The 18,222-nt window shown below is 37.4% G+C and overlaps 1 protein-coding gene and 1 long non-coding RNA gene across 2 annotated transcripts in view; both read left to right on the forward strand.

The window, feature by feature from the left end:
* Nucleotides 1–12,211, forward strand: part of LOC102023128 (cytochrome c oxidase assembly protein COX16 homolog, mitochondrial) — a 12,629-nt gene extending 418 nt beyond the window's left edge. The window contains exons 2-4 of the mRNA XM_005399020.2: nt 1,653–1,724; nt 8,113–8,175; nt 11,759–12,211. Of these exons, the coding sequence (XP_005399077.2) occupies nt 1,653–1,724; nt 8,113–8,175; nt 11,759–11,875 (252 nt within the window). The 3' untranslated portion in view covers nt 11,876–12,211. The remainder of the gene's footprint in view (nt 1–1,652; nt 1,725–8,112; nt 8,176–11,758) is intronic.
* A 4,223-nt stretch (nt 12,212–16,434) lies between these two features.
* Nucleotides 16,435–17,942, forward strand: LOC106150164. The gene is made up of 2 exons (XR_001236811.1): nt 16,435–16,710; nt 17,688–17,942. It is a non-coding gene; the product is annotated as an uncharacterized LOC106150164 (long non-coding RNA).
* The last annotated feature ends 280 nt before the right edge of the window (nt 17,943–18,222 follow it).

Raw genomic sequence — 18,222 nt, forward strand, 5'->3', positions numbered from 1 at the left:
AAGTGGGGCCTCCTGGTTTGCTGCATCAGGACTTGGGCGAGTCTGTAATAGGAGAAACCAAAGATAGGACCTAAACTAGGAAGGAGCTGGCGACAGGTTGAGAACTTCTAGACACTCTTCCGGGCTGCGTAGCAGTATCACCCTTACCCCATCTCTTCCCGTTAGTTACCAGGACCTATGTGACATCTTTCCCATCGAGAACGCGATTGCTGTTACCCTTCCCGTTTGACAGCTGAGTAAAAGTCTCAGAGAAGCCAGAGTTAACCGCAGTCTAGGCGATTACAAAGTTTGTTTACAGGGTTTTGTGATGAACCAAGTAAAAACCTTACGGATAGTGTTTAGCACAGTACCCGCCACACTGTGGCGCCCTCAAGGGGTTACTGTGCTGCCACTTATATTTTTAAAGCAATTTTTGAAACCGCTTTGGTCTTCATATGGCTGCATAGAATTTTGCCTGAGTTCCGGAAAGATGTCATGAGGACACAGGTTGAGGCTGACACAAGATCAACCCGAGTTGGAATCCAGACAGCCTTTAGTTGCTGTGCGAGCATGGGCTAGTTATTTTGCTTCAGCCTCTGTGTCATAGTAAATGAAATAATGTAAGTCAAGCATATGAACAAAAGCAGCTTTTTAAAAAATGCACAGTAGTTTATTACTTTGGTACAGATATTGGCATGGGTGAAGAGACCAGCTTTTGCATTTAAGCAGGACTAAAGGAAAAAAGGTGATTTTAAAAGGTAATGGTTTTTTTTTTTTTAACGCATCTTTGATGAATCCGGATTTTTTTCATCTCTAGGAAACTACTTGAAATATATTTTTTAAAAGTTTGAGGATAACTATCTATAAAATAACATAGTAATTATAGTTATGTAGAGAACAGGGTATGTGTAAAAAAAAAAAACCTCTGCAGATTGGGCTGCCACCTTGAAATAGTATGATTGTGGTCACTGACTTGTGGTCCCCAACCTGACCCTATGAAAATCAGTTTTATTTTCTTACCTTTCAAAATTACAAAAACACAGGTTTTAAGCCTAATATTCGAAGTCCTGAGGATTTTCCTCAGTTTTACTTCATAAACTGGAAAGCACCTCAGTACTTCTTCCCAAGTGTGCTGCTCTAGACTGTTCTGTGTATCTATTCTGGACAAAGGGTCCGTGTTTCTGAGTATTGACCCCATACATGTAAATATTTCTTATAGCAAAATACTGTATTCAAGAGTCTAATATCCAGTATTATTGGAATGAATTGAAGAGACACATCCTCTTGGTCATGTGTCAGTCAAATATGCCATCACTACTATACTATATTTATATTCAAGTTGAAACTATAGTATTTTCTTTCTTCTTTAAATGTTAATGCATCCTAGTACTCTTTATTCAGCAATATACAGAGGGGGGACTTGGATTACCAGATACACGCTAATAATACTCTTCTTCCCTCTCTTCCAAACCACTTGAAAACACGTGTGTTTCAACTTTCATACTGCCTGTTTAACCCCCAGAATTTACCTTTCTAATCTGACGAGTGACCCTTTGTTCCTATACACCAAAAAAATTCTCCGGAAGTGTTCAGTTCCTTGTTTTTAGTGTATTCCCTACTGCACAGCCATTATCACATTCTCCCCTTCCTGTTTAACTGCTTTTTTGTTTCAGCTGCTGGTTGTTGGAGGTTCTTTTGGTCTCCGTGAGTTCTCACAAATCCGATATGATGCTGTGAAGATGAAAGTAAGAACTATATTGGAATCTGACTTACACCTGTATATATATGTGCTCAGTTACTGTCTCATTGCTGTCTCTTATTTTAAAGACAAAATACCCGACACCCAAAGTTAAAGGAGGAAAGGTTTATTTGGCTCATAGTTTGTAGAGGTTTCAGTTCATAATCAGCTGGCTCCAAGGCAGGAGGCTATCCTAGAGGAAAATAGTTCATGGCACCAAGACAGGAAAAGCAACAAAGGAGAGATGAGACTTTCTGTCCCTTATATTGTTTGCAGGCTCCCAGGGTCACTGTAGTGCTCACACCTTTAATCCTAGCCAGAACTATGCCAAACCAATCAGTGGACTGATTTATTAATCAGACACCCTTAATCCCAGCATCACACACTCTAGATTCAGCCACCTCCAAAAAAACCCCATCTAAAACTGCATGCGGCTTTGGAAGAACATCTAGACACAAACCATAACAGTATATTTTGGTTTAGTATACTTAGCAGTCTGAGTTTGTCTTGTTTTTCAAGATTAATATACAACCTTTTGTACTCTTATTCTTTAAAACAGATTAATGATCACATGGAAGCAAATCATGTAAAGAATTTAGTAATGCTTCTCTTCATTCACTAGGAAATGTGCAATTTTGTAGGCTTTCTTTCATAAAACATTCTCCAGTATAATTGACATGAGAATTCAGAAGAATCTAAAGAATGTGAGTCAACAATTTTACTTCATTTTATTTCTCCAATTATGAACTAGCTATTTCATTTTACTACCAGTTTTTCAAATTATGTTGGTATATGTCTTTAGAACTGATACTAAAAAGACAGAAGATTTTTGTTATAAAGATACTATCTTATGGTAGGACTATACTAGTTCCTTCATCGTACAGGTGAGGAACCAGGTTCAGAAAGCTTGTGTATCTTGCCCATGGTCATGTGGCTATTTAGAGGTAGGACTAAGATTCTCACTCTTTGTGATTACACATTTACTGTCCAATTTGTGCCAAGCATTACATAAAAACTGTTTCATTCACTGAGAGGTATGTAGCTTTTGTTTGTACCACATACCTAATACCTGGAGTTTTTCCAGGTTTATCATCATCAGACCTCAGTAATATTTCTGGGAAAGTAAAGGGTAGAAAGGTGATTCAGTTTGCACATAATTTTGTGGTTTGAGAAAAGCCAGCCCCAGCTAGTCTTAAACATAGATAGGAATTAGAGTGAATATTGTATTTTTTTAAATATGTCGTTTTTATAAAGTTATAGAATAATTTTTAATTAACTGACTAATTCCAGCTAGTTAATTTTCAGTTTACTAACAATTTGTAGTTTAACTATGTTAAAAGGTTTCATTTAGCATCCCAATTGCTTTATCAAGGTGATGGGGGTGGGGTGGGGATGTTGGGATAAGAGCTGAAAGCAGCTGCTTTTAGTTTTTAGCTTGACAAAGATAGGGCTTATCTCCCATCCCTGAGGGGCATTGCTCTTTTGTTCCCCTGGATACTCCTGCTAACGTCCATGGATCTACAATCCTGGATTACCCATTATTGCATCACACCAACTGATTTAAGTGTGGAATTTAAGTATGTTGCACTTCTGAACAGCAACAATCTGTGGCTGTGCCTCTAATGCTTTGTAACATGGTTGTGCTAGTTTAATTTTTGAATATGACAGATAGTATGACCATGTTTTCTAAGATTCAGTAATGAAAATGAGAACAATTACTTTTAATTAAGTTTAACACTTCATTTTAAAAATTTTTCTATTTTCTCCCACTTTTTTGCTTTAATTTTTATATTTTATATTGTTTTATCTCCTAGTTATTAAATCTACTTTTGCTATGTCCAGTCTATTATTAAAGCCACCTTTTGACTTTGTGATTTACTGTATATTTTTTTACTACTTAACTGTACATTTAGTTTTTCATTATGTATTCTAGTAGAGAAATTTTCCATGCTATCATAATTTTATACATTTTTTCTGTATATATATATATATATGGGATATACATATATATGTGTGTGTATGTATGTATATATATATATAGTCTTAATTTTTTCTCTTGTCTTTCTGTGTTTGAATACATCTCGTAGCTTTTTAACTTAAATGTTGGACACTATAAATAACTGAGGTTACAGATAGTACTGTTTTTCTCCACAAAGAGTGTGCTTTTTGTTATGTTTTATTGGGCACATAGAGTGAGTAGCTCTTCCCTTTAATATCTGGAGGTGGGCTGGTCATGGCTTGGTTATAGTTTAAGTGAGAATTATTTTGTCTCTGCTTCTTCCTTATGGCTTTCATTTGGGACTCCTAGAAATTTAGCTGCACTTTTCAGAGATTTTTTTTCAGCCTAGCTGTATATTCTTATGTAAACTATAGGAACTGCTTTGAGGAAGATTACTTGTTATATGGCCTTTAATCTCAGACTTTTTCATTGTAGCCCAATGTGATGATTTCTCTAACACCCAGTAGCACCCGCCTACCTGGCTTCTAGCCTTGGTTCTGATTCTGTATCTGTGCCAGGTTTGTCAAGTGCACCCTCGAGAGGAATGTGGACTGTTATCTCTGATTTTCAGCTATTGTAGAAGCTCCTTCTAGTGAGTCTTATCTCTTAACCCCTAAAAGACTGCAGGTACTAGGATTTTGTTTTGTTTTGTTTCGTTTTGTAAATTACCTTGATATCATTGGACACATTTTTAATTTTATTTTATACACAAAAGGAAGACACAGGAAGATAATCAAAAAGTTGTGCAGTGGAATAGTATCTTAGGTTTTGTTTTAATGTATGGAAATAATGCAGAAATTAAACACAATCGAAGTTAGCACTGACTTAATTTTGGAACCACAAATAGACATATGTTGGAACTTTTGATTCTAACTTTTATTGTACATCTTTCATTCATTTCATTTTTATCTCCTAAATCATCATTGTAGTGGAATCTTCTGGTTATATTTCTCATTTACTTCTTTCTTATTCCATTCAGTCACTTGCTATCCAATGTTCCATTTAATTTGTTGTTGTTGTTTGTTTCAGTAATCACATTCTTCTTTCCTAAAGACTTTGGCGTAAAAGGTAACATCAGCTCCCACTAACATCATTTTCATGGAATTTCCTTTATTTCTTACCTGTGGAAGGTGTTCTTTTAGTTTTTAAGTGTGGTATTATATTTATTAGCATCATTAATGTTATTACTGTACAGTATAATTTAGATTGGTTAATAGTGTGGCCTTTGAGGTCAGAGCACTAGCACTCAAAAGCATGTCCTACCTCTTTAACAAGTTGTTCAAACACATTATGTTCTATTTTCCTTACATGTCATAATAGAGATAAAAATAATACCTCTTAGATTTTGTGAGGATTAAATAAGATGATATATGTCAGAATGCCTGACATATAATAAGTGCTCAATAGATACTAGCTGCTTTTAGTTGTAGTGGTGGTAGTGCATTAGTTACTTTTATCTGATTGAAGTGGAGATTTGCTGACTTAGTTACTTTCTTGTTGCTGGGACAAAATATCCAACACCCACAAGTTAAAGGAGGAAAGATTTATTTTAGTCATAGTTTGTACAGGTTTCAGTCTTTTTTTTTTTTTTTTTTTTTTTTTTTATAGGTTTTTTTCTTTTTTTTTTTTTTTTTTTTTTTTTTTTTTGGTTTTTCTCCAGTACCGGGAACCAAACTCACGACCTTGTGCTTGCCAGGCAGGCGCTTTTGCCACTGAGCTAAATCCCCAGCCCCAGGGTTTCAGTCTTTAGTCACCTGGTTCCAAGGCAGGGCGATATGGTAGAAGGGCATAACAAGGGAGAAGCAATTCGTGGTGTGACAGCCAGGAAGCAGCGAGGCTTCCTCCTTTCCATTTTTATTCCATCTAGGCTGCAAACCTACTTTTTGGTTAGCACCATCCACACTCACGGTGGGTCTTCTCTCTTCAGTAAATTCATCATCAGCACTGAGAATGATGCTAAAACAATCTGTGGGCTAATCCAATATCATACCTATGATCCAATCACTCCCAAAAGCCCCCACGTATGAGAGTATGAAGACTTGGAGTGTGTCTTAGTTTCTTGTCTCTCATTGCTGAGACAAAATACCCTACACCCAAAGTTAAAGGAGGAAAGATTTATTTAGCTCACAGTCTGTAGAAGTTTCAGTCTGTAATCAGCTGGCTCCAAGGCAGGGTGGCACATGGTTAGGACCAACAGCTCATGGCAGCAAAAGACAGCAAAAGCAACAAGAGAATGAGAAGAAGGACAAGCCCCTTTCTGTCAGTTATACTGTATGAAGGCTACTCACCCTAGGGCGGTTGTAGCACTTACACTCTTAATCTCAACACTGAACCATGAATTAATCACAAACTCTAGATTCAGCCACCTCTGAAAAGACTGACACCCGTGACCTCATGAGGCTTTGGGGGGACATCGAGACACAAACCATAATAGGGGGACATCTAGATATAAGCCATAATATTTGATCTTTGGCTCTTCAAAAGATTCATGTACATCCTTTTATGCAAAATGTTTTTGGTCCATCTCTAAGAAATGCTAGTGTCCTGACAGTTTTAGCATTGTTGGGAAGTGCAAGTCCAAATTCTCTGAGATTTAAGGAAGACTTAGCTGCAAGCCCCAGTAAAAATGAAAAGAAAGTTAAACACTCCAACATTCAATGGCACAAGATAAACATTCCCATTCCAAAAGGTAGAAACAGGGAAACACAAAGGAATGGGACCAAAGCAAGGCCAAAATGCAGCAGGGCAAACATTATATCCCAGCATTCCCCAGGCCAACTTGTTGCAAGATGTGAACTCCAAAGGGCTTGTGTGGCTCCCCCCCTATATCACTGCTGCTGATCAGAGTCCTCATAGCCTCTTTCTTGTTCACTTGTGTCTTTCTTCAGATGACCCACATTCCTGGCTTTTCCAAACTTATGGGGTCTCCACTGCACTTTGGCTTCACACTCATAGCTTCACACACTGCTCTGTCAGGGACACACTGCCTCGTCTCCTAGGCCTTCTTGTAAAATCTGGTAGAAGTCTTCCTGACCCTACCTCTCTTGTATTTTGCATGCACCTAAAACCTGCACAATGAGATAAAGCCCAGGTCTGCTGCCTGCTGGAGCAGTAACCAGCTTTCCTTCTCTATTGGCTATAGCAGTCAAGTGCTGAGCACTATGAACCCAATCTTAAGGAACAAATCACCACCATTCTGGAACATGGTACCTGGGGGCTCTCTTGTCAGTGCAGTCCTTCCAGTTTTGAGGCTGCAAAGGATGAAGTTGTTGTGATACCTCAGTCTGTCTTTATTGGCCTCTTCTGAAGTACTTTGCTTTTTAATGCTAATCTTTTCAGCAACTAAGTTCTCCTCTGCTCTTCTTTGCATGTCACAACTTTATTGGAGCTTCCTTTCTGGTTAGACTCAAACTTTTTAAATCATTGTTCTGTGTTGTTTGCTCTTGAATCTCAAGATACAATTAGACAAAAGCTCCCAAAAGAAGCCATGCCACTGCCTCAACATTAGACTTTCTTCCACCAGATTAATTAGTCCATTGCCCTTAATCTCACTCTCCTGCAGTGTCTCTGGACATAGGCAAAATGTAGACAAATCTGCCAAAGCATGGCATGGCCTGGAGTCCAACTGCCAATAGAGTCTTTCTCAACTAAAACCTCTTGAGCCTGGTTTTTTCCTTCTGCATCACTGTCAACATTCTGGTTTTCAGAGGTTTTACCAGAATCTCCCAACAAGCTTGGCTTACAACACTCTAGGGCTGCTTCTATAACTGGCTTCTCTAAAACTTTCCAAACTCCTCCCACAAGCCATTTCCAAAGGTTTCTGAACCATGAAGTCAGGTAGCTTCACAGCAGTGGCCCTACTCCTGGTATCAAAATCTTTCTTAATTACTTTCTCATTGCTGGGACAAAATACCCAACACCCACAAGTTAAAGGAAGAAGAGTTTTAGTTTGTAGAGGTTTCAGTTCATAGGTGATTCCTAGGCAGGGCAGCCTGACAAGGAGTCATAACAGAGGAGAAACAGTTCAAGGCATGGCAAGCAGGAGGCAGCAAGCATTTTTCCTTTCCCTTCTTATTCTATCCAGGCTATAAGCCTATTGGTTGGTACCACCTATACCCAGGGTGGGTCTTCCCTTTTAAGTTCATCGTCTACACTTAGAAAAATGCTACACCAATCAATGAATTAATCCAGTATCACATACCCATGATAAAGTCATTCCCAAAAATCACACCTATGAGCACCTGAGGCTTTGGGGGCACCTCTAGATAGAAGCATAACATTTGCCATGTATTTTAAATTGGCCATAGTAGCCCAGCTATCCCTTCTATAACTTTTAAAGTAGAAAATTGAATATAAGAAATTTGAATAACTTACCTTTCCTCTTTCTTTTCTGCAGATTGATCCTGAATTGGAAAAAAAGCTGAAAATGAATAAAATATCTTTAGAGTCAGAATATGAGGTATGATGTTAATAGCCTATGTTTTGTAACAGTCTTACTGGTCATGACTGGTTCTCTCTGCCTTAAGATAAATTAGTATTGAGAAAAATTAGTTGTTTTAAATATATGGTATTGATAAACTACAGATTAAATATCTGTTATCTGAAATACTTGGTATCAGAAGTGTTTCAGATTTTGGAGTTTTTCAGTTGGACTTTACCAGTTAAGCATCCTTAATCTGAAAACCTAAAATAATACCAAAAATTGTGTTGTTGTTGTTATTGTTGTTGTTTTCTTTTTGTGGTGCTGAGGATTGAACCCATGGCCTTGCCCAAGCTAGGTAATTCTCTACCTCTGAGCTACACTATCTAGCCCAAAATCTGAAATTTTTGAGCATCATGTCAGCACTTAAGAAGTTTCAGATATCAGATTTTTTTAAGGATACTCAGTCTGTATATAGTTATTTGAAAAGAAAATGAAGATGGATTCATATTTCATGTACCATGAATAAATAAATTCCACGTGGAGCAAGAATCTAAAATTAAGCAAATTTTAGTACACTAAATGTATTAAGAGGGAGAAATTGCAGATTTTTTTATAGTATTAAGTCAGAGAAGCCTATTTAAATATGATATAAAACCCAGAAGCTGTAAAAGTGAAGATGTATGAGTTTATACATTAAAAATCCAAAAGTCTAGCCTAAAAAAATTCTAGATTAAGTCACAAGTTAAATGAGAAATCCTAAAAATATATATCTTATCGTGGGTAATTAGTTAATTTAAATATGAAGAACATTACAAGTCATTATGAAAAAGGTCAACAAATCATTTGGGCAGTAGGAATGTGGTCAAAACATGTAAGAGTTTAGAGGAAAAAAAAGTAATATTCTGAAACATATAAAGAAATGCTCAACTTATCAAATAGGAATGTGTGCTCAAAATTATAGCAAGGTGTCATTTTCTGCCAATCTGATTAGCAAAAATCAAAAAGCTTAATAGCACATTGTGTTGTAGGGTGCGGTGAGCACACATCCTATAATACATAAAAAATATAAATGTTCTCCATTTATATTTTATTCATTTTTTAGATATTAAAAGCAATATTTATTTTCCTAAATTGGTGGTATAATTACTTCTACCCTTATAACAAATATTATATTTTTAGTCATTTGATACTGCTTTGGTTTTTATTCTTATTTTAAAGAGAAAAGAACAAAAGCACAGACAAAAACAAAAACCGAACAACACAAAAACTATAAAAATGATACAGAATTTTGACTGAATCATATTTTCCTGTTGCTTTATATGTCTGACCATTTTTTATTGAAAGTTGGATATGACAAGTAATACACTGAAGAGATTTCTGAAAAGTGTTGATTTTCATTTTGCCTGACAGTTACGTTATTGGCTGCTCATTTTGAACTTGGTTTTGTTCTTTGAAAGGGAGAACGTGTGGAAAGGCTGTGGCGAGTCCTAGATTGCTATAACTTGATGTTTCACTCACTCTTCAAACTATCTCCCCAGAAAAGCTTGGGAGGGCTTGGTTTTAAATTTTTTTGGAGTCTAAAGTAGATATTCTTCTCAAGCATAATCCCTTTTCCTAAAGCTTTTTAGGTGTCTTGGCTAGTATTCAGGGAGGGCTTGGTTTTAAATTTTTTTGGAGTCTAAAGTAGATATTCTTCTCAAGCATAATCCCTTTTCCACCAGCTTTTTAGGTGTCTTGGCTAGTATTCAGGAGAGGTCTCTACTCTGGCAGGGCTCAAAATCCAATTTTCCTGACATTGCTTTTCTTCCATCATTTCTTGAATCGGTTCCACACTTATTCCTATGGCGGTTAGTAGTAACTGGTAGATCTTGAGTGTCTTGCCTTGCACACATGCACAGTCTAGCACTCACTCACTGTCTTTTGTAGAATTTCTATAAGGAACCTTTTATCCAAAAACTATCTTAATCATTTTTCCATCTCTACGACCCAATACACCACTCCTTACAGGAAGACAGGCTCATTTTGGCTCAAAGTCTTGGTCCATGATCACTGGCTCCAAGGCAGAAATGGTATAGTAGAAGGGCCTGGGCAGAGGAAAGTTGCTCAGCCTGTGGTAGCCAGAAAGCAGAGAAATAAGGAAGGAGTCGGGGACAGGAATATGCCCTCCCAGGTCATGCCCCAGTGCTGCCCCTGTAAACATGCCTCACCTTCTACAGCGCATTCGGCTACTGAACCTCTCAGTGGATGAATCAGCTGATGAGTACAGCACCCCATGATCTTCCACATGTGAGAATTTGGGGGGACATTTGGGATAAACCATAACAATTTCTGAAGATCAGACATGTGTGCACCACCTTGTTCTGTCGGCCTTGCCTGTCTAAGATTGATTTTAATTCTCTAGCATGTATATCTTATTTTATTTGGTTAATGGCTGTTACTGTATTAAAATCTTTTCATATCTTTAGATCATTTCATAACAATACTTGAAGATACTTTACCCTCTTCCATGCTAAATTAATAAAAGTTTGTTCCTTTATATATATATTTAATTCAGTCTCTTCATTGTTTCATTCACTGCTTCCCTACTTGGTCAGAAATTATAACTTGCTACTTGAGGATATGTAAGTACTATACCACTAATGATGCTATGAAAGATGTATTTGGGAGATTTTTCTTCTAGTGCTTACAGAAACCATAGAATCTGAGCACTGAAGAACCCATATCAGACATTTCTCCCTGTCTTGTCATTATCACTTATGAGAGAATTAATGCCTACATGGCTTAAATAAATGCTAAAGATTATACAGCTTATTAGTAAGACCATAATGCTTAGTACCCAAATGTCAAGGTGAACTTGGGCCATATTTCACATCTTTGGATATAAGTTACTCTATATCCTATCAACCTCTCTTTTTCTCTTTTACCCAAGTATTCCAGAACAGTTAGAGCAGCAGCTGTATAAAAGTCCTTTCAGAGTGGCGGTCAGTACAGGGAGAAGAAGCCTTTTTGTTCTTTCCCTTTATCCTACCTTCCTGTGCTTGAGAGACTCTTCAGACTAAGAGAAAGTAAAAGGATCACAGTGGTAGTTGAAATGAGTTTTGACTGCTCAAAAGGATACTGCTCGTGTTAACTGTGGGGAAAGTCTCTTTATTGTTAAGCTCAGGCTTATTTCTCAGGCACAGGAAAAATCGTATTGGTCTCTTCGTGTAGAAGACTTAAGGTCTCTACCTTTGTTCTTTGCTTCTCGTTTTCTACTGTCGCTTCTGCTGACCTTCTTAGTAATTATGATGCTCATTCACCCTTCAGATTTACACTCGTTTTCCCAGCTTCTTACCTTCCTCCATGCTTCCAAGAAAAAAAGCACATTGACAGTTTTTCTGTGTTAGTAGAGTTACTACTGTGGGTGAAAGGCATTATCATCAGCAGCGCGCAGGAAGTTTTAGTTCCAAGAAATAGGACTTTTTTTCAGTGAGTGTGTTTGGTTTACAGTGTACATGTGTGGTTCAGTTCTATTTGAGGGCCTATTGAATTCTTTCTGTTCATTCATGCAATGATTTCCTAATCAAAGCCACAGGCTCCTACACTAACATGTATACTTTTAACTTTTGTGGTTTTATAGAAAATAAAGGACTCTACTTTTGAAGACTGGAAGAATATTCGAGGCCCAAGGCCTTGGGAAGATCCCGATCTCCTCCAAGGACGAAATCCAGAAATCCTTAAGACTAAGACAACCTGACTATGCTCATTCCTTTTTTAAAAATGTTATCAACAGGACATATTGGTCCAGAACATACTGGACATAAAATCCTAGGACGGTAGAAAACTGGTTGTGAGTAATTTGATAGAAGATAAACTTGATTTTAAAAAGTCAAGTATACAGGTCTTTGTATTTCCCAGCTAGTCTACTTGCAAATGAGAGTAACAGTCTTGACAACATAAAAAATGTCAACAAAAATGTGAGTATGGTTATCAAAGTGTGTTGTGTATCATTGTGACCAGCTACTAGTGCAGCCTTTTGCTGCTTCATTCTGATTTCTAATAAAGGTAGTAGGCTGACATTCAGATTCTCACAGTAAAACTGAGCAGTCATTTCATGCTAAGCTTATGTAGGAAAGTATTCCTGATCACTGTCCAATGCTGACATTATTTGTAATACACCATAGTGTGCAAATCGGCCTCTAAAGCATCAGCTGATGAGTATGTTGATGCCATGTGTACACATGTTACCAATGTTAAGGAAATAATATTCTCTGTTAAAAAATAATGTTAAAGAAATATAATTCCCTGTTAAGCCAAAAGTAATGAAGTAATACCTGATTGTAAGGTGATACAGCAAATTATTAAGGTAATTCACAGATAACTGCTACTTAGAAAAAGCTTATTTAAGGTATGCTTTATACCTCAGCATAATTTGCCTACAAATTTATTCTAGCTTTTTGTTTGGTTGGTTGATTTTGGTTTTTAATTTTAGGTTTACCATAACCTGATTCCTAGTAAAAGAAAGAAAGTTCAGTTTTTGTGGGTTGCTTTTTTTAAAACTCATTTTCTCCTTTTTACTCTGCTGGACAGTGTTGAACCCCTAGTTTCTGGTACTTTTATGCTTAATTCTAAATGCATCATCTGTCAAATAGTTGTGCTACAATTGCCAAAAAATCATAAATCTGGCCCACTTTTACCCCATACTGTCAGCAGATTACTTCAGTAAAGAGTCGAGTAAACTGATTATCTTGTAGTAATAATTTGTGGTAGAGATGATTCATGAAACTTAATTATCTGGAAGAATGACAGGTTTTATTGGAGAGAGAGATTGATCGATTGATTCACCCAAACCTCACTGCTACAAAAAAGTAACTCAAAAGTGGATCATAGATTTAAATGTAAAAAACTTTTGAAAGTCCTCTAACCTAGTATTTAGTTCATACTAAATATTTAGCTCATCCTAATATTCAGTTCATACTAAATACTTGCAAAAATGAAGAAGCAACCTACAGAATGGGAAAAAAATTGGCCAGCTACTCCTCAGACAGAGGACTAATACCTAGAACATATAAAGAAAAAAATGAGAACCGAATAAACAAAAAACCCAATCAAAAAATGGACAATCAAAATGAATAGACATGTCTGAAAAGAAATACAAATGGCCAGTAAGTACATGAAAAAAGAGTTTATCCTCTTTGACCATCAGGAAAATGCAAATCAAAATAACACTAAGAGTCAGTCTCACTCCAGGAAGAATGGCTGTTATCAAAGACTCAAAAACAGCAAATGATGGTGAGCTTGTAGGGGAAAAAAAACCCTTCTACAGTGTTGGTGAGAATGTAAACTAGTACAAGTACTATGGAAATCAGTCGGAAATTCCTCAAAAAACTAAAAATAGAATTTCCATTTGACCCAGCTATGTTCCTTCTGGGTATCTTTCCAAAAGAGTTGAAGACAGTATTTTACAGTGACAGTGCATAATCATGTTGATAGCACAACTCTCAATAGCTACACCTTGGAAACATTCTGTATCCACATCAACAGATGAATGAGTAGAGAAAGTGGGATACATGGAGTATTCCTCAGCCACAAGGAAGGATACATTTGAGTCATTTGTAGGAAAATGGATTGATCCTGAGTCTACTGTGTTCTGTGAAATAAGTCAAATGCAGAAGGTTAAATAGAAATGCAAAATAGAAATAAGGAGTCAAGTTAAAATAGATGATAGGAGAGAAGTAGGTAGACTTTTTGGAGATGGAGAAGGAGATCTGGGGAAGGAGAAAGAACTGCAAGAATGGAGGATAACAAAGACTGAAAAAGGATCAGATACAATATATAATTATATGTAGTACCTGAGCAAAACAAATGTGGTTATTATATACCACAAACATATACTAATAAATTTAAAAAATAAAAGCTGCTACAACTCCTTGGGCCATTGGTTAGATCAAAGAGATGGTATTTGGGGGGAGGACCACCACTTTGAATCAGGATAAAGATCACCAGTAAAAAGAGGAAGTGTGATGGCGTTATCAATAATAAGTAAATTTGAAAGGAATGTTATCTTCCAAACGGTACTTTTACATTGTGCCAGCATGGCAATTTAGGCAAGCATCTCAGTTTTGGAGGTTGGTCATCATGCATTCTTACCTCTCCTGCAGTGACTGGCAGCGTGTGCTTATTGATATGCTGGAAGACCCTGAGGTCCTCACTGCACCAGATGACAGAAGGTTTCAATTTGTAGCCTGCAGCGTTACCCCTAAGAGGACTGCCTTGGTTACTTTTCTCTCACTGCTGAGACAAAATACCTGACACTGAAAATGATGGAAGGAAAGGTTTATTTAGCTCACAGTCTGTGGAAGTTTCAGTCCATACTCGGCTGGCTCCAAGCCAGAGTGGCACATGGCAGAGGGTAACCGTTCTTGGCGCAGAAGACAGCAAAAGCAACAAGAGCAAGAGGGATAAGCGGTGGCAAGCAGCCTCTTTCCCTCCCTTACACTGTATACAAACTACCTGCCCCAGGGCGGGTATAGCACTCACATCCATAACTCCAGCATTGGACCATGGATCCGGCATAAACTCTGGAAGCCCATCCCATGACTGCATGAGGCTTTAGGGGGACATCCAGACACAAACCATAACAAGGACTGTTACTCCATCCTCTAAAGCCTTGAAAGCTAACATTGACTTGGCCTTCTCATGGGTGAAAGTCTTTCAGGCATCTCTTTTCAGAACTGCCAATTTTCATCCATATTAAAGTTTTACTCTGGTATGTAATTTTTGTTCACAATCAGCTTATGAAGAGTTTCCAAACTCTTATTGCCTTTACATCAGCATATGTAGGCTCACCACTCACTTTCACATTACTGAATGGATGATGCTTGAATCATTTAAAACTACCTATAGTGAACATTAAATTTAACATTGTAGTTGAGTCCAGACTTTCTTTTTAAGAATAGGAAAACTTATTGGAGCATAGGAATAGGTCCTGAGAGACAGGAGGGGTCCCAAATGGGTTGTCCCAGCCTTTCTTTTAACATGGCAAAGAAGCTTTGCATTTGGCTGTGATCATACTAAGAGGAATGGGCTATTGTGTCTGGTCTTCAATATGGGTCATTAGAAGTTTCTACATATCTAATATGGGTATATCTCCATATTGATGTGAAGATATCTCCAGATATTAGATATCTTAAATTTTTGTTAATTTCATTGCCTTAAATGAAGTATATCCTTTCACAGCTATCACATTCGTGTTCTTCAGAATCACAGGTGTAGGGGCTGGGGATTTAGCTCAGCAGCACAGCACCTGCCTGGCAAGCGCAAGGTCATGAGTTCAATTCCAGATACCAGAAAAAAAAAAACCCAAAAAATCAAAATCATAGGTGTAGGGAAATGAGACTTTCCTATCTGGAAAGTAATAATCATCACTGATTTACTACTTTCATGGGCTACTTTCATTTTCATTTCTGGTCAAATATGACTTCTTACAACAGCAGTAGATTTTGTATTTTTGAAGCCATAGTGAACACACTGATACTAAAGGCAAGCACAAGCATTTATGATCCAATCAAGAGACACAGTAAACTGAGATCATGTAGCTACTGCCAGTGTAGCACAACATACTGCTTTATAGTAAGATTATAAGTAGAAGGAATACACTCTAAAATAATGATCAAAAGTATAGTATGGTCAGTACATGAATCATTAACATAGTCATTATCAAGTATTATGTTCTGTACATAATCATATGCTATTCTTTTATATGACTGGCAGTACAATGAGTTTACACCCACATCACCACAAGTATATAATGTGTCACACTACGATATCATAAAGGCTGCAGTGCCACTAGTCAGTAGAAAAATTTCAACTTCATTATAATTTTTGGGACTAAAGTCATATATTCGGTCTGTTCTTGACTAAAATGTTATTTGGTGGTACATGACTCTTGTCTTGGTTACTTTTCTCTCGTTGCTGGGACAAAATACCTGATGCCCAAAATTAAGGAAGGAAAGGTTTATTTCACTTACAGTTCGTGGAAGTTTCAATCCGTACTTGGCAGATTATAAGGCAGAGTGGCACGTGGCAGAGGGCTGCATCTCAGGGCGGCAGCACAGCAAAGCCGCAAGCACCCACCAGCGCAGAATGGGGGAGGAATGCCCTCAAGCACTCTCTTCCTCTCCCTCACATATGCAAACTATCCACTCTAGGGCGGGTGCAGCTCTCACACCCATATTCAAACTCTAGTAGCCTGCCCCATGTCCGCATGAGGCATTGGGGGACACACAGACATAAACCATAACAACTCTATTCTTTTTTTTTGGTACCAGGAATCAAACTCGGGACCTTGCGCTTGCCAGGCAGGCACTTCTACCACTGAGCTACCTCCCCCACCCTCTATTCATTTTTAGAGGCCACCCTCATTCATAGCTTATGAGTTTCCCCTCTCTTCACAAACACTAGTAGCAAGTTCAGTGTATCTCACATCACATCACTCTGACCTCCACTTCTGCCTCCTTTTTCTGCTTTTCTGGACCCCTGTGATTACACCAGGCCCACCTCAACAATCCAGAATGAACTTCCTGGTTTAAGGTCAGTTATTAGCAACCTTAATTTTATCTTCACGCTTAAATCCTTTTTGCCAAAAAATAACATGTTTACTTTCCAGGGATTAGAATGTGGATGTCTGTCTAACATAAACAGATTTTTATTATCTTGGAGAGTACTTCAATAATGATATAAAACTACCTGCAAGTTACCACTTAATCCTTAGATTCTTTTCAAAGTGAATAATATCCAAAGCATTATGAAACAATAGATCTTAAATAGTATTCTCCACTTACCATATCGGCAAATTTGATAGTGTATAATAAAAATGTGTGAAATATGCATATTCATTCAGTGTTGGTATGAATTTGATATAAATTTGATAAATACATCAAAATCTAAAGTGACTGTTGTAGAGGACTGGCCTATACCCCAGCCAGTCTGTTAGTTTGTCATCCTGACCCACAGGTGAACGAGGATAACAGACAGACACAGAGTCAATATGTGGGCAGCCAGGGGGCTCTTATTTTGGGGATGATTGGAAATGCCATTCATCTGTAAAGACCTTTTAAACACACTTTGCTACTTATCAAAAGGTCTGTGTGCAACAGAGCATCTGGCTCATCTTATTTTTATTTACTTAGTATTGGTATAAGCAATTAAAGTAACACGAGATTCATCTGCCTTTTCATGTCTATCAGCATATGTTTAGGTTTACAACTTAATCTCAGCTGTATAGACTTTTCTTCAGAACCTGCTTGGCAAGTGCCATCTCCCCTGCATGTTGCCTTTCTCCTTTGTGCTTACAGAGGAGGCCAGTTAAGCCTCAATTCTTCTTAACTGGTCTCCCACATACTATCAATTTTTGCCTAACATTTCCACCTCTGTGAAGTAAATGTCAAATATTCTTTACAATATTGTTTGTAATTTTGAATAAAAGAAAAAAGGTGCTGATCTATAAAAATATCTCTGTATATATAAATTATATCTTTATGTTAAAATAATAGCCTTTTCTTTCACAGGTGTAGGTGGAGGTCTTCTAGTTCTGGCCTAAATGAAATATCCCCATTTCTATGTAGTATTTCCTCTTACAACTGAAAAACCCTGGACATAACAGCAGACAAATGTCAGAAGATTCTGGAAGGTGGGAAGCAGATGGAAGACTGCCTAAAGAGTTCATAAAAGTGAATTAAGAACTGAGATGTAGTAGTCACCTGAACTCTGGATAATATTTTCTTCATTTCCTGTTGAATACAGACCTTTTGATAAGTAGCAAAGTGTGTTTGAAAAGTCTTTAGGGATGAATGGCAATTCAAATCACCACAGGTCTCCGAACATTTACTCCTTAGTTTTGGAATTGATGCACTTGTGGACAGGATGATTGAAAACTAGATAGCCTTTGGGGAATTCCAGGCTTCTAAGGACCTATTGTTACTATAAAACTGTTGCTGTGGAAGTAGGTAAGAAATATAGCCATTTTTATTAAAAATTCTGTAGTTTCACTTGAAAGGCATTAACATGGTGACATGCCTGGCTTACATAGCAGTTACTAAGGAA

The sequence above is a fragment of the Chinchilla lanigera genome, unplaced genomic scaffold (assembly GCF_000276665.1).
Source record: "Chinchilla lanigera isolate Chin_1 unplaced genomic scaffold, ChiLan1.0 scaffold00065, whole genome shotgun sequence".
NCBI classification, from domain to species: Eukaryota; Metazoa; Chordata; class Mammalia; order Rodentia; family Chinchillidae; genus Chinchilla; species Chinchilla lanigera.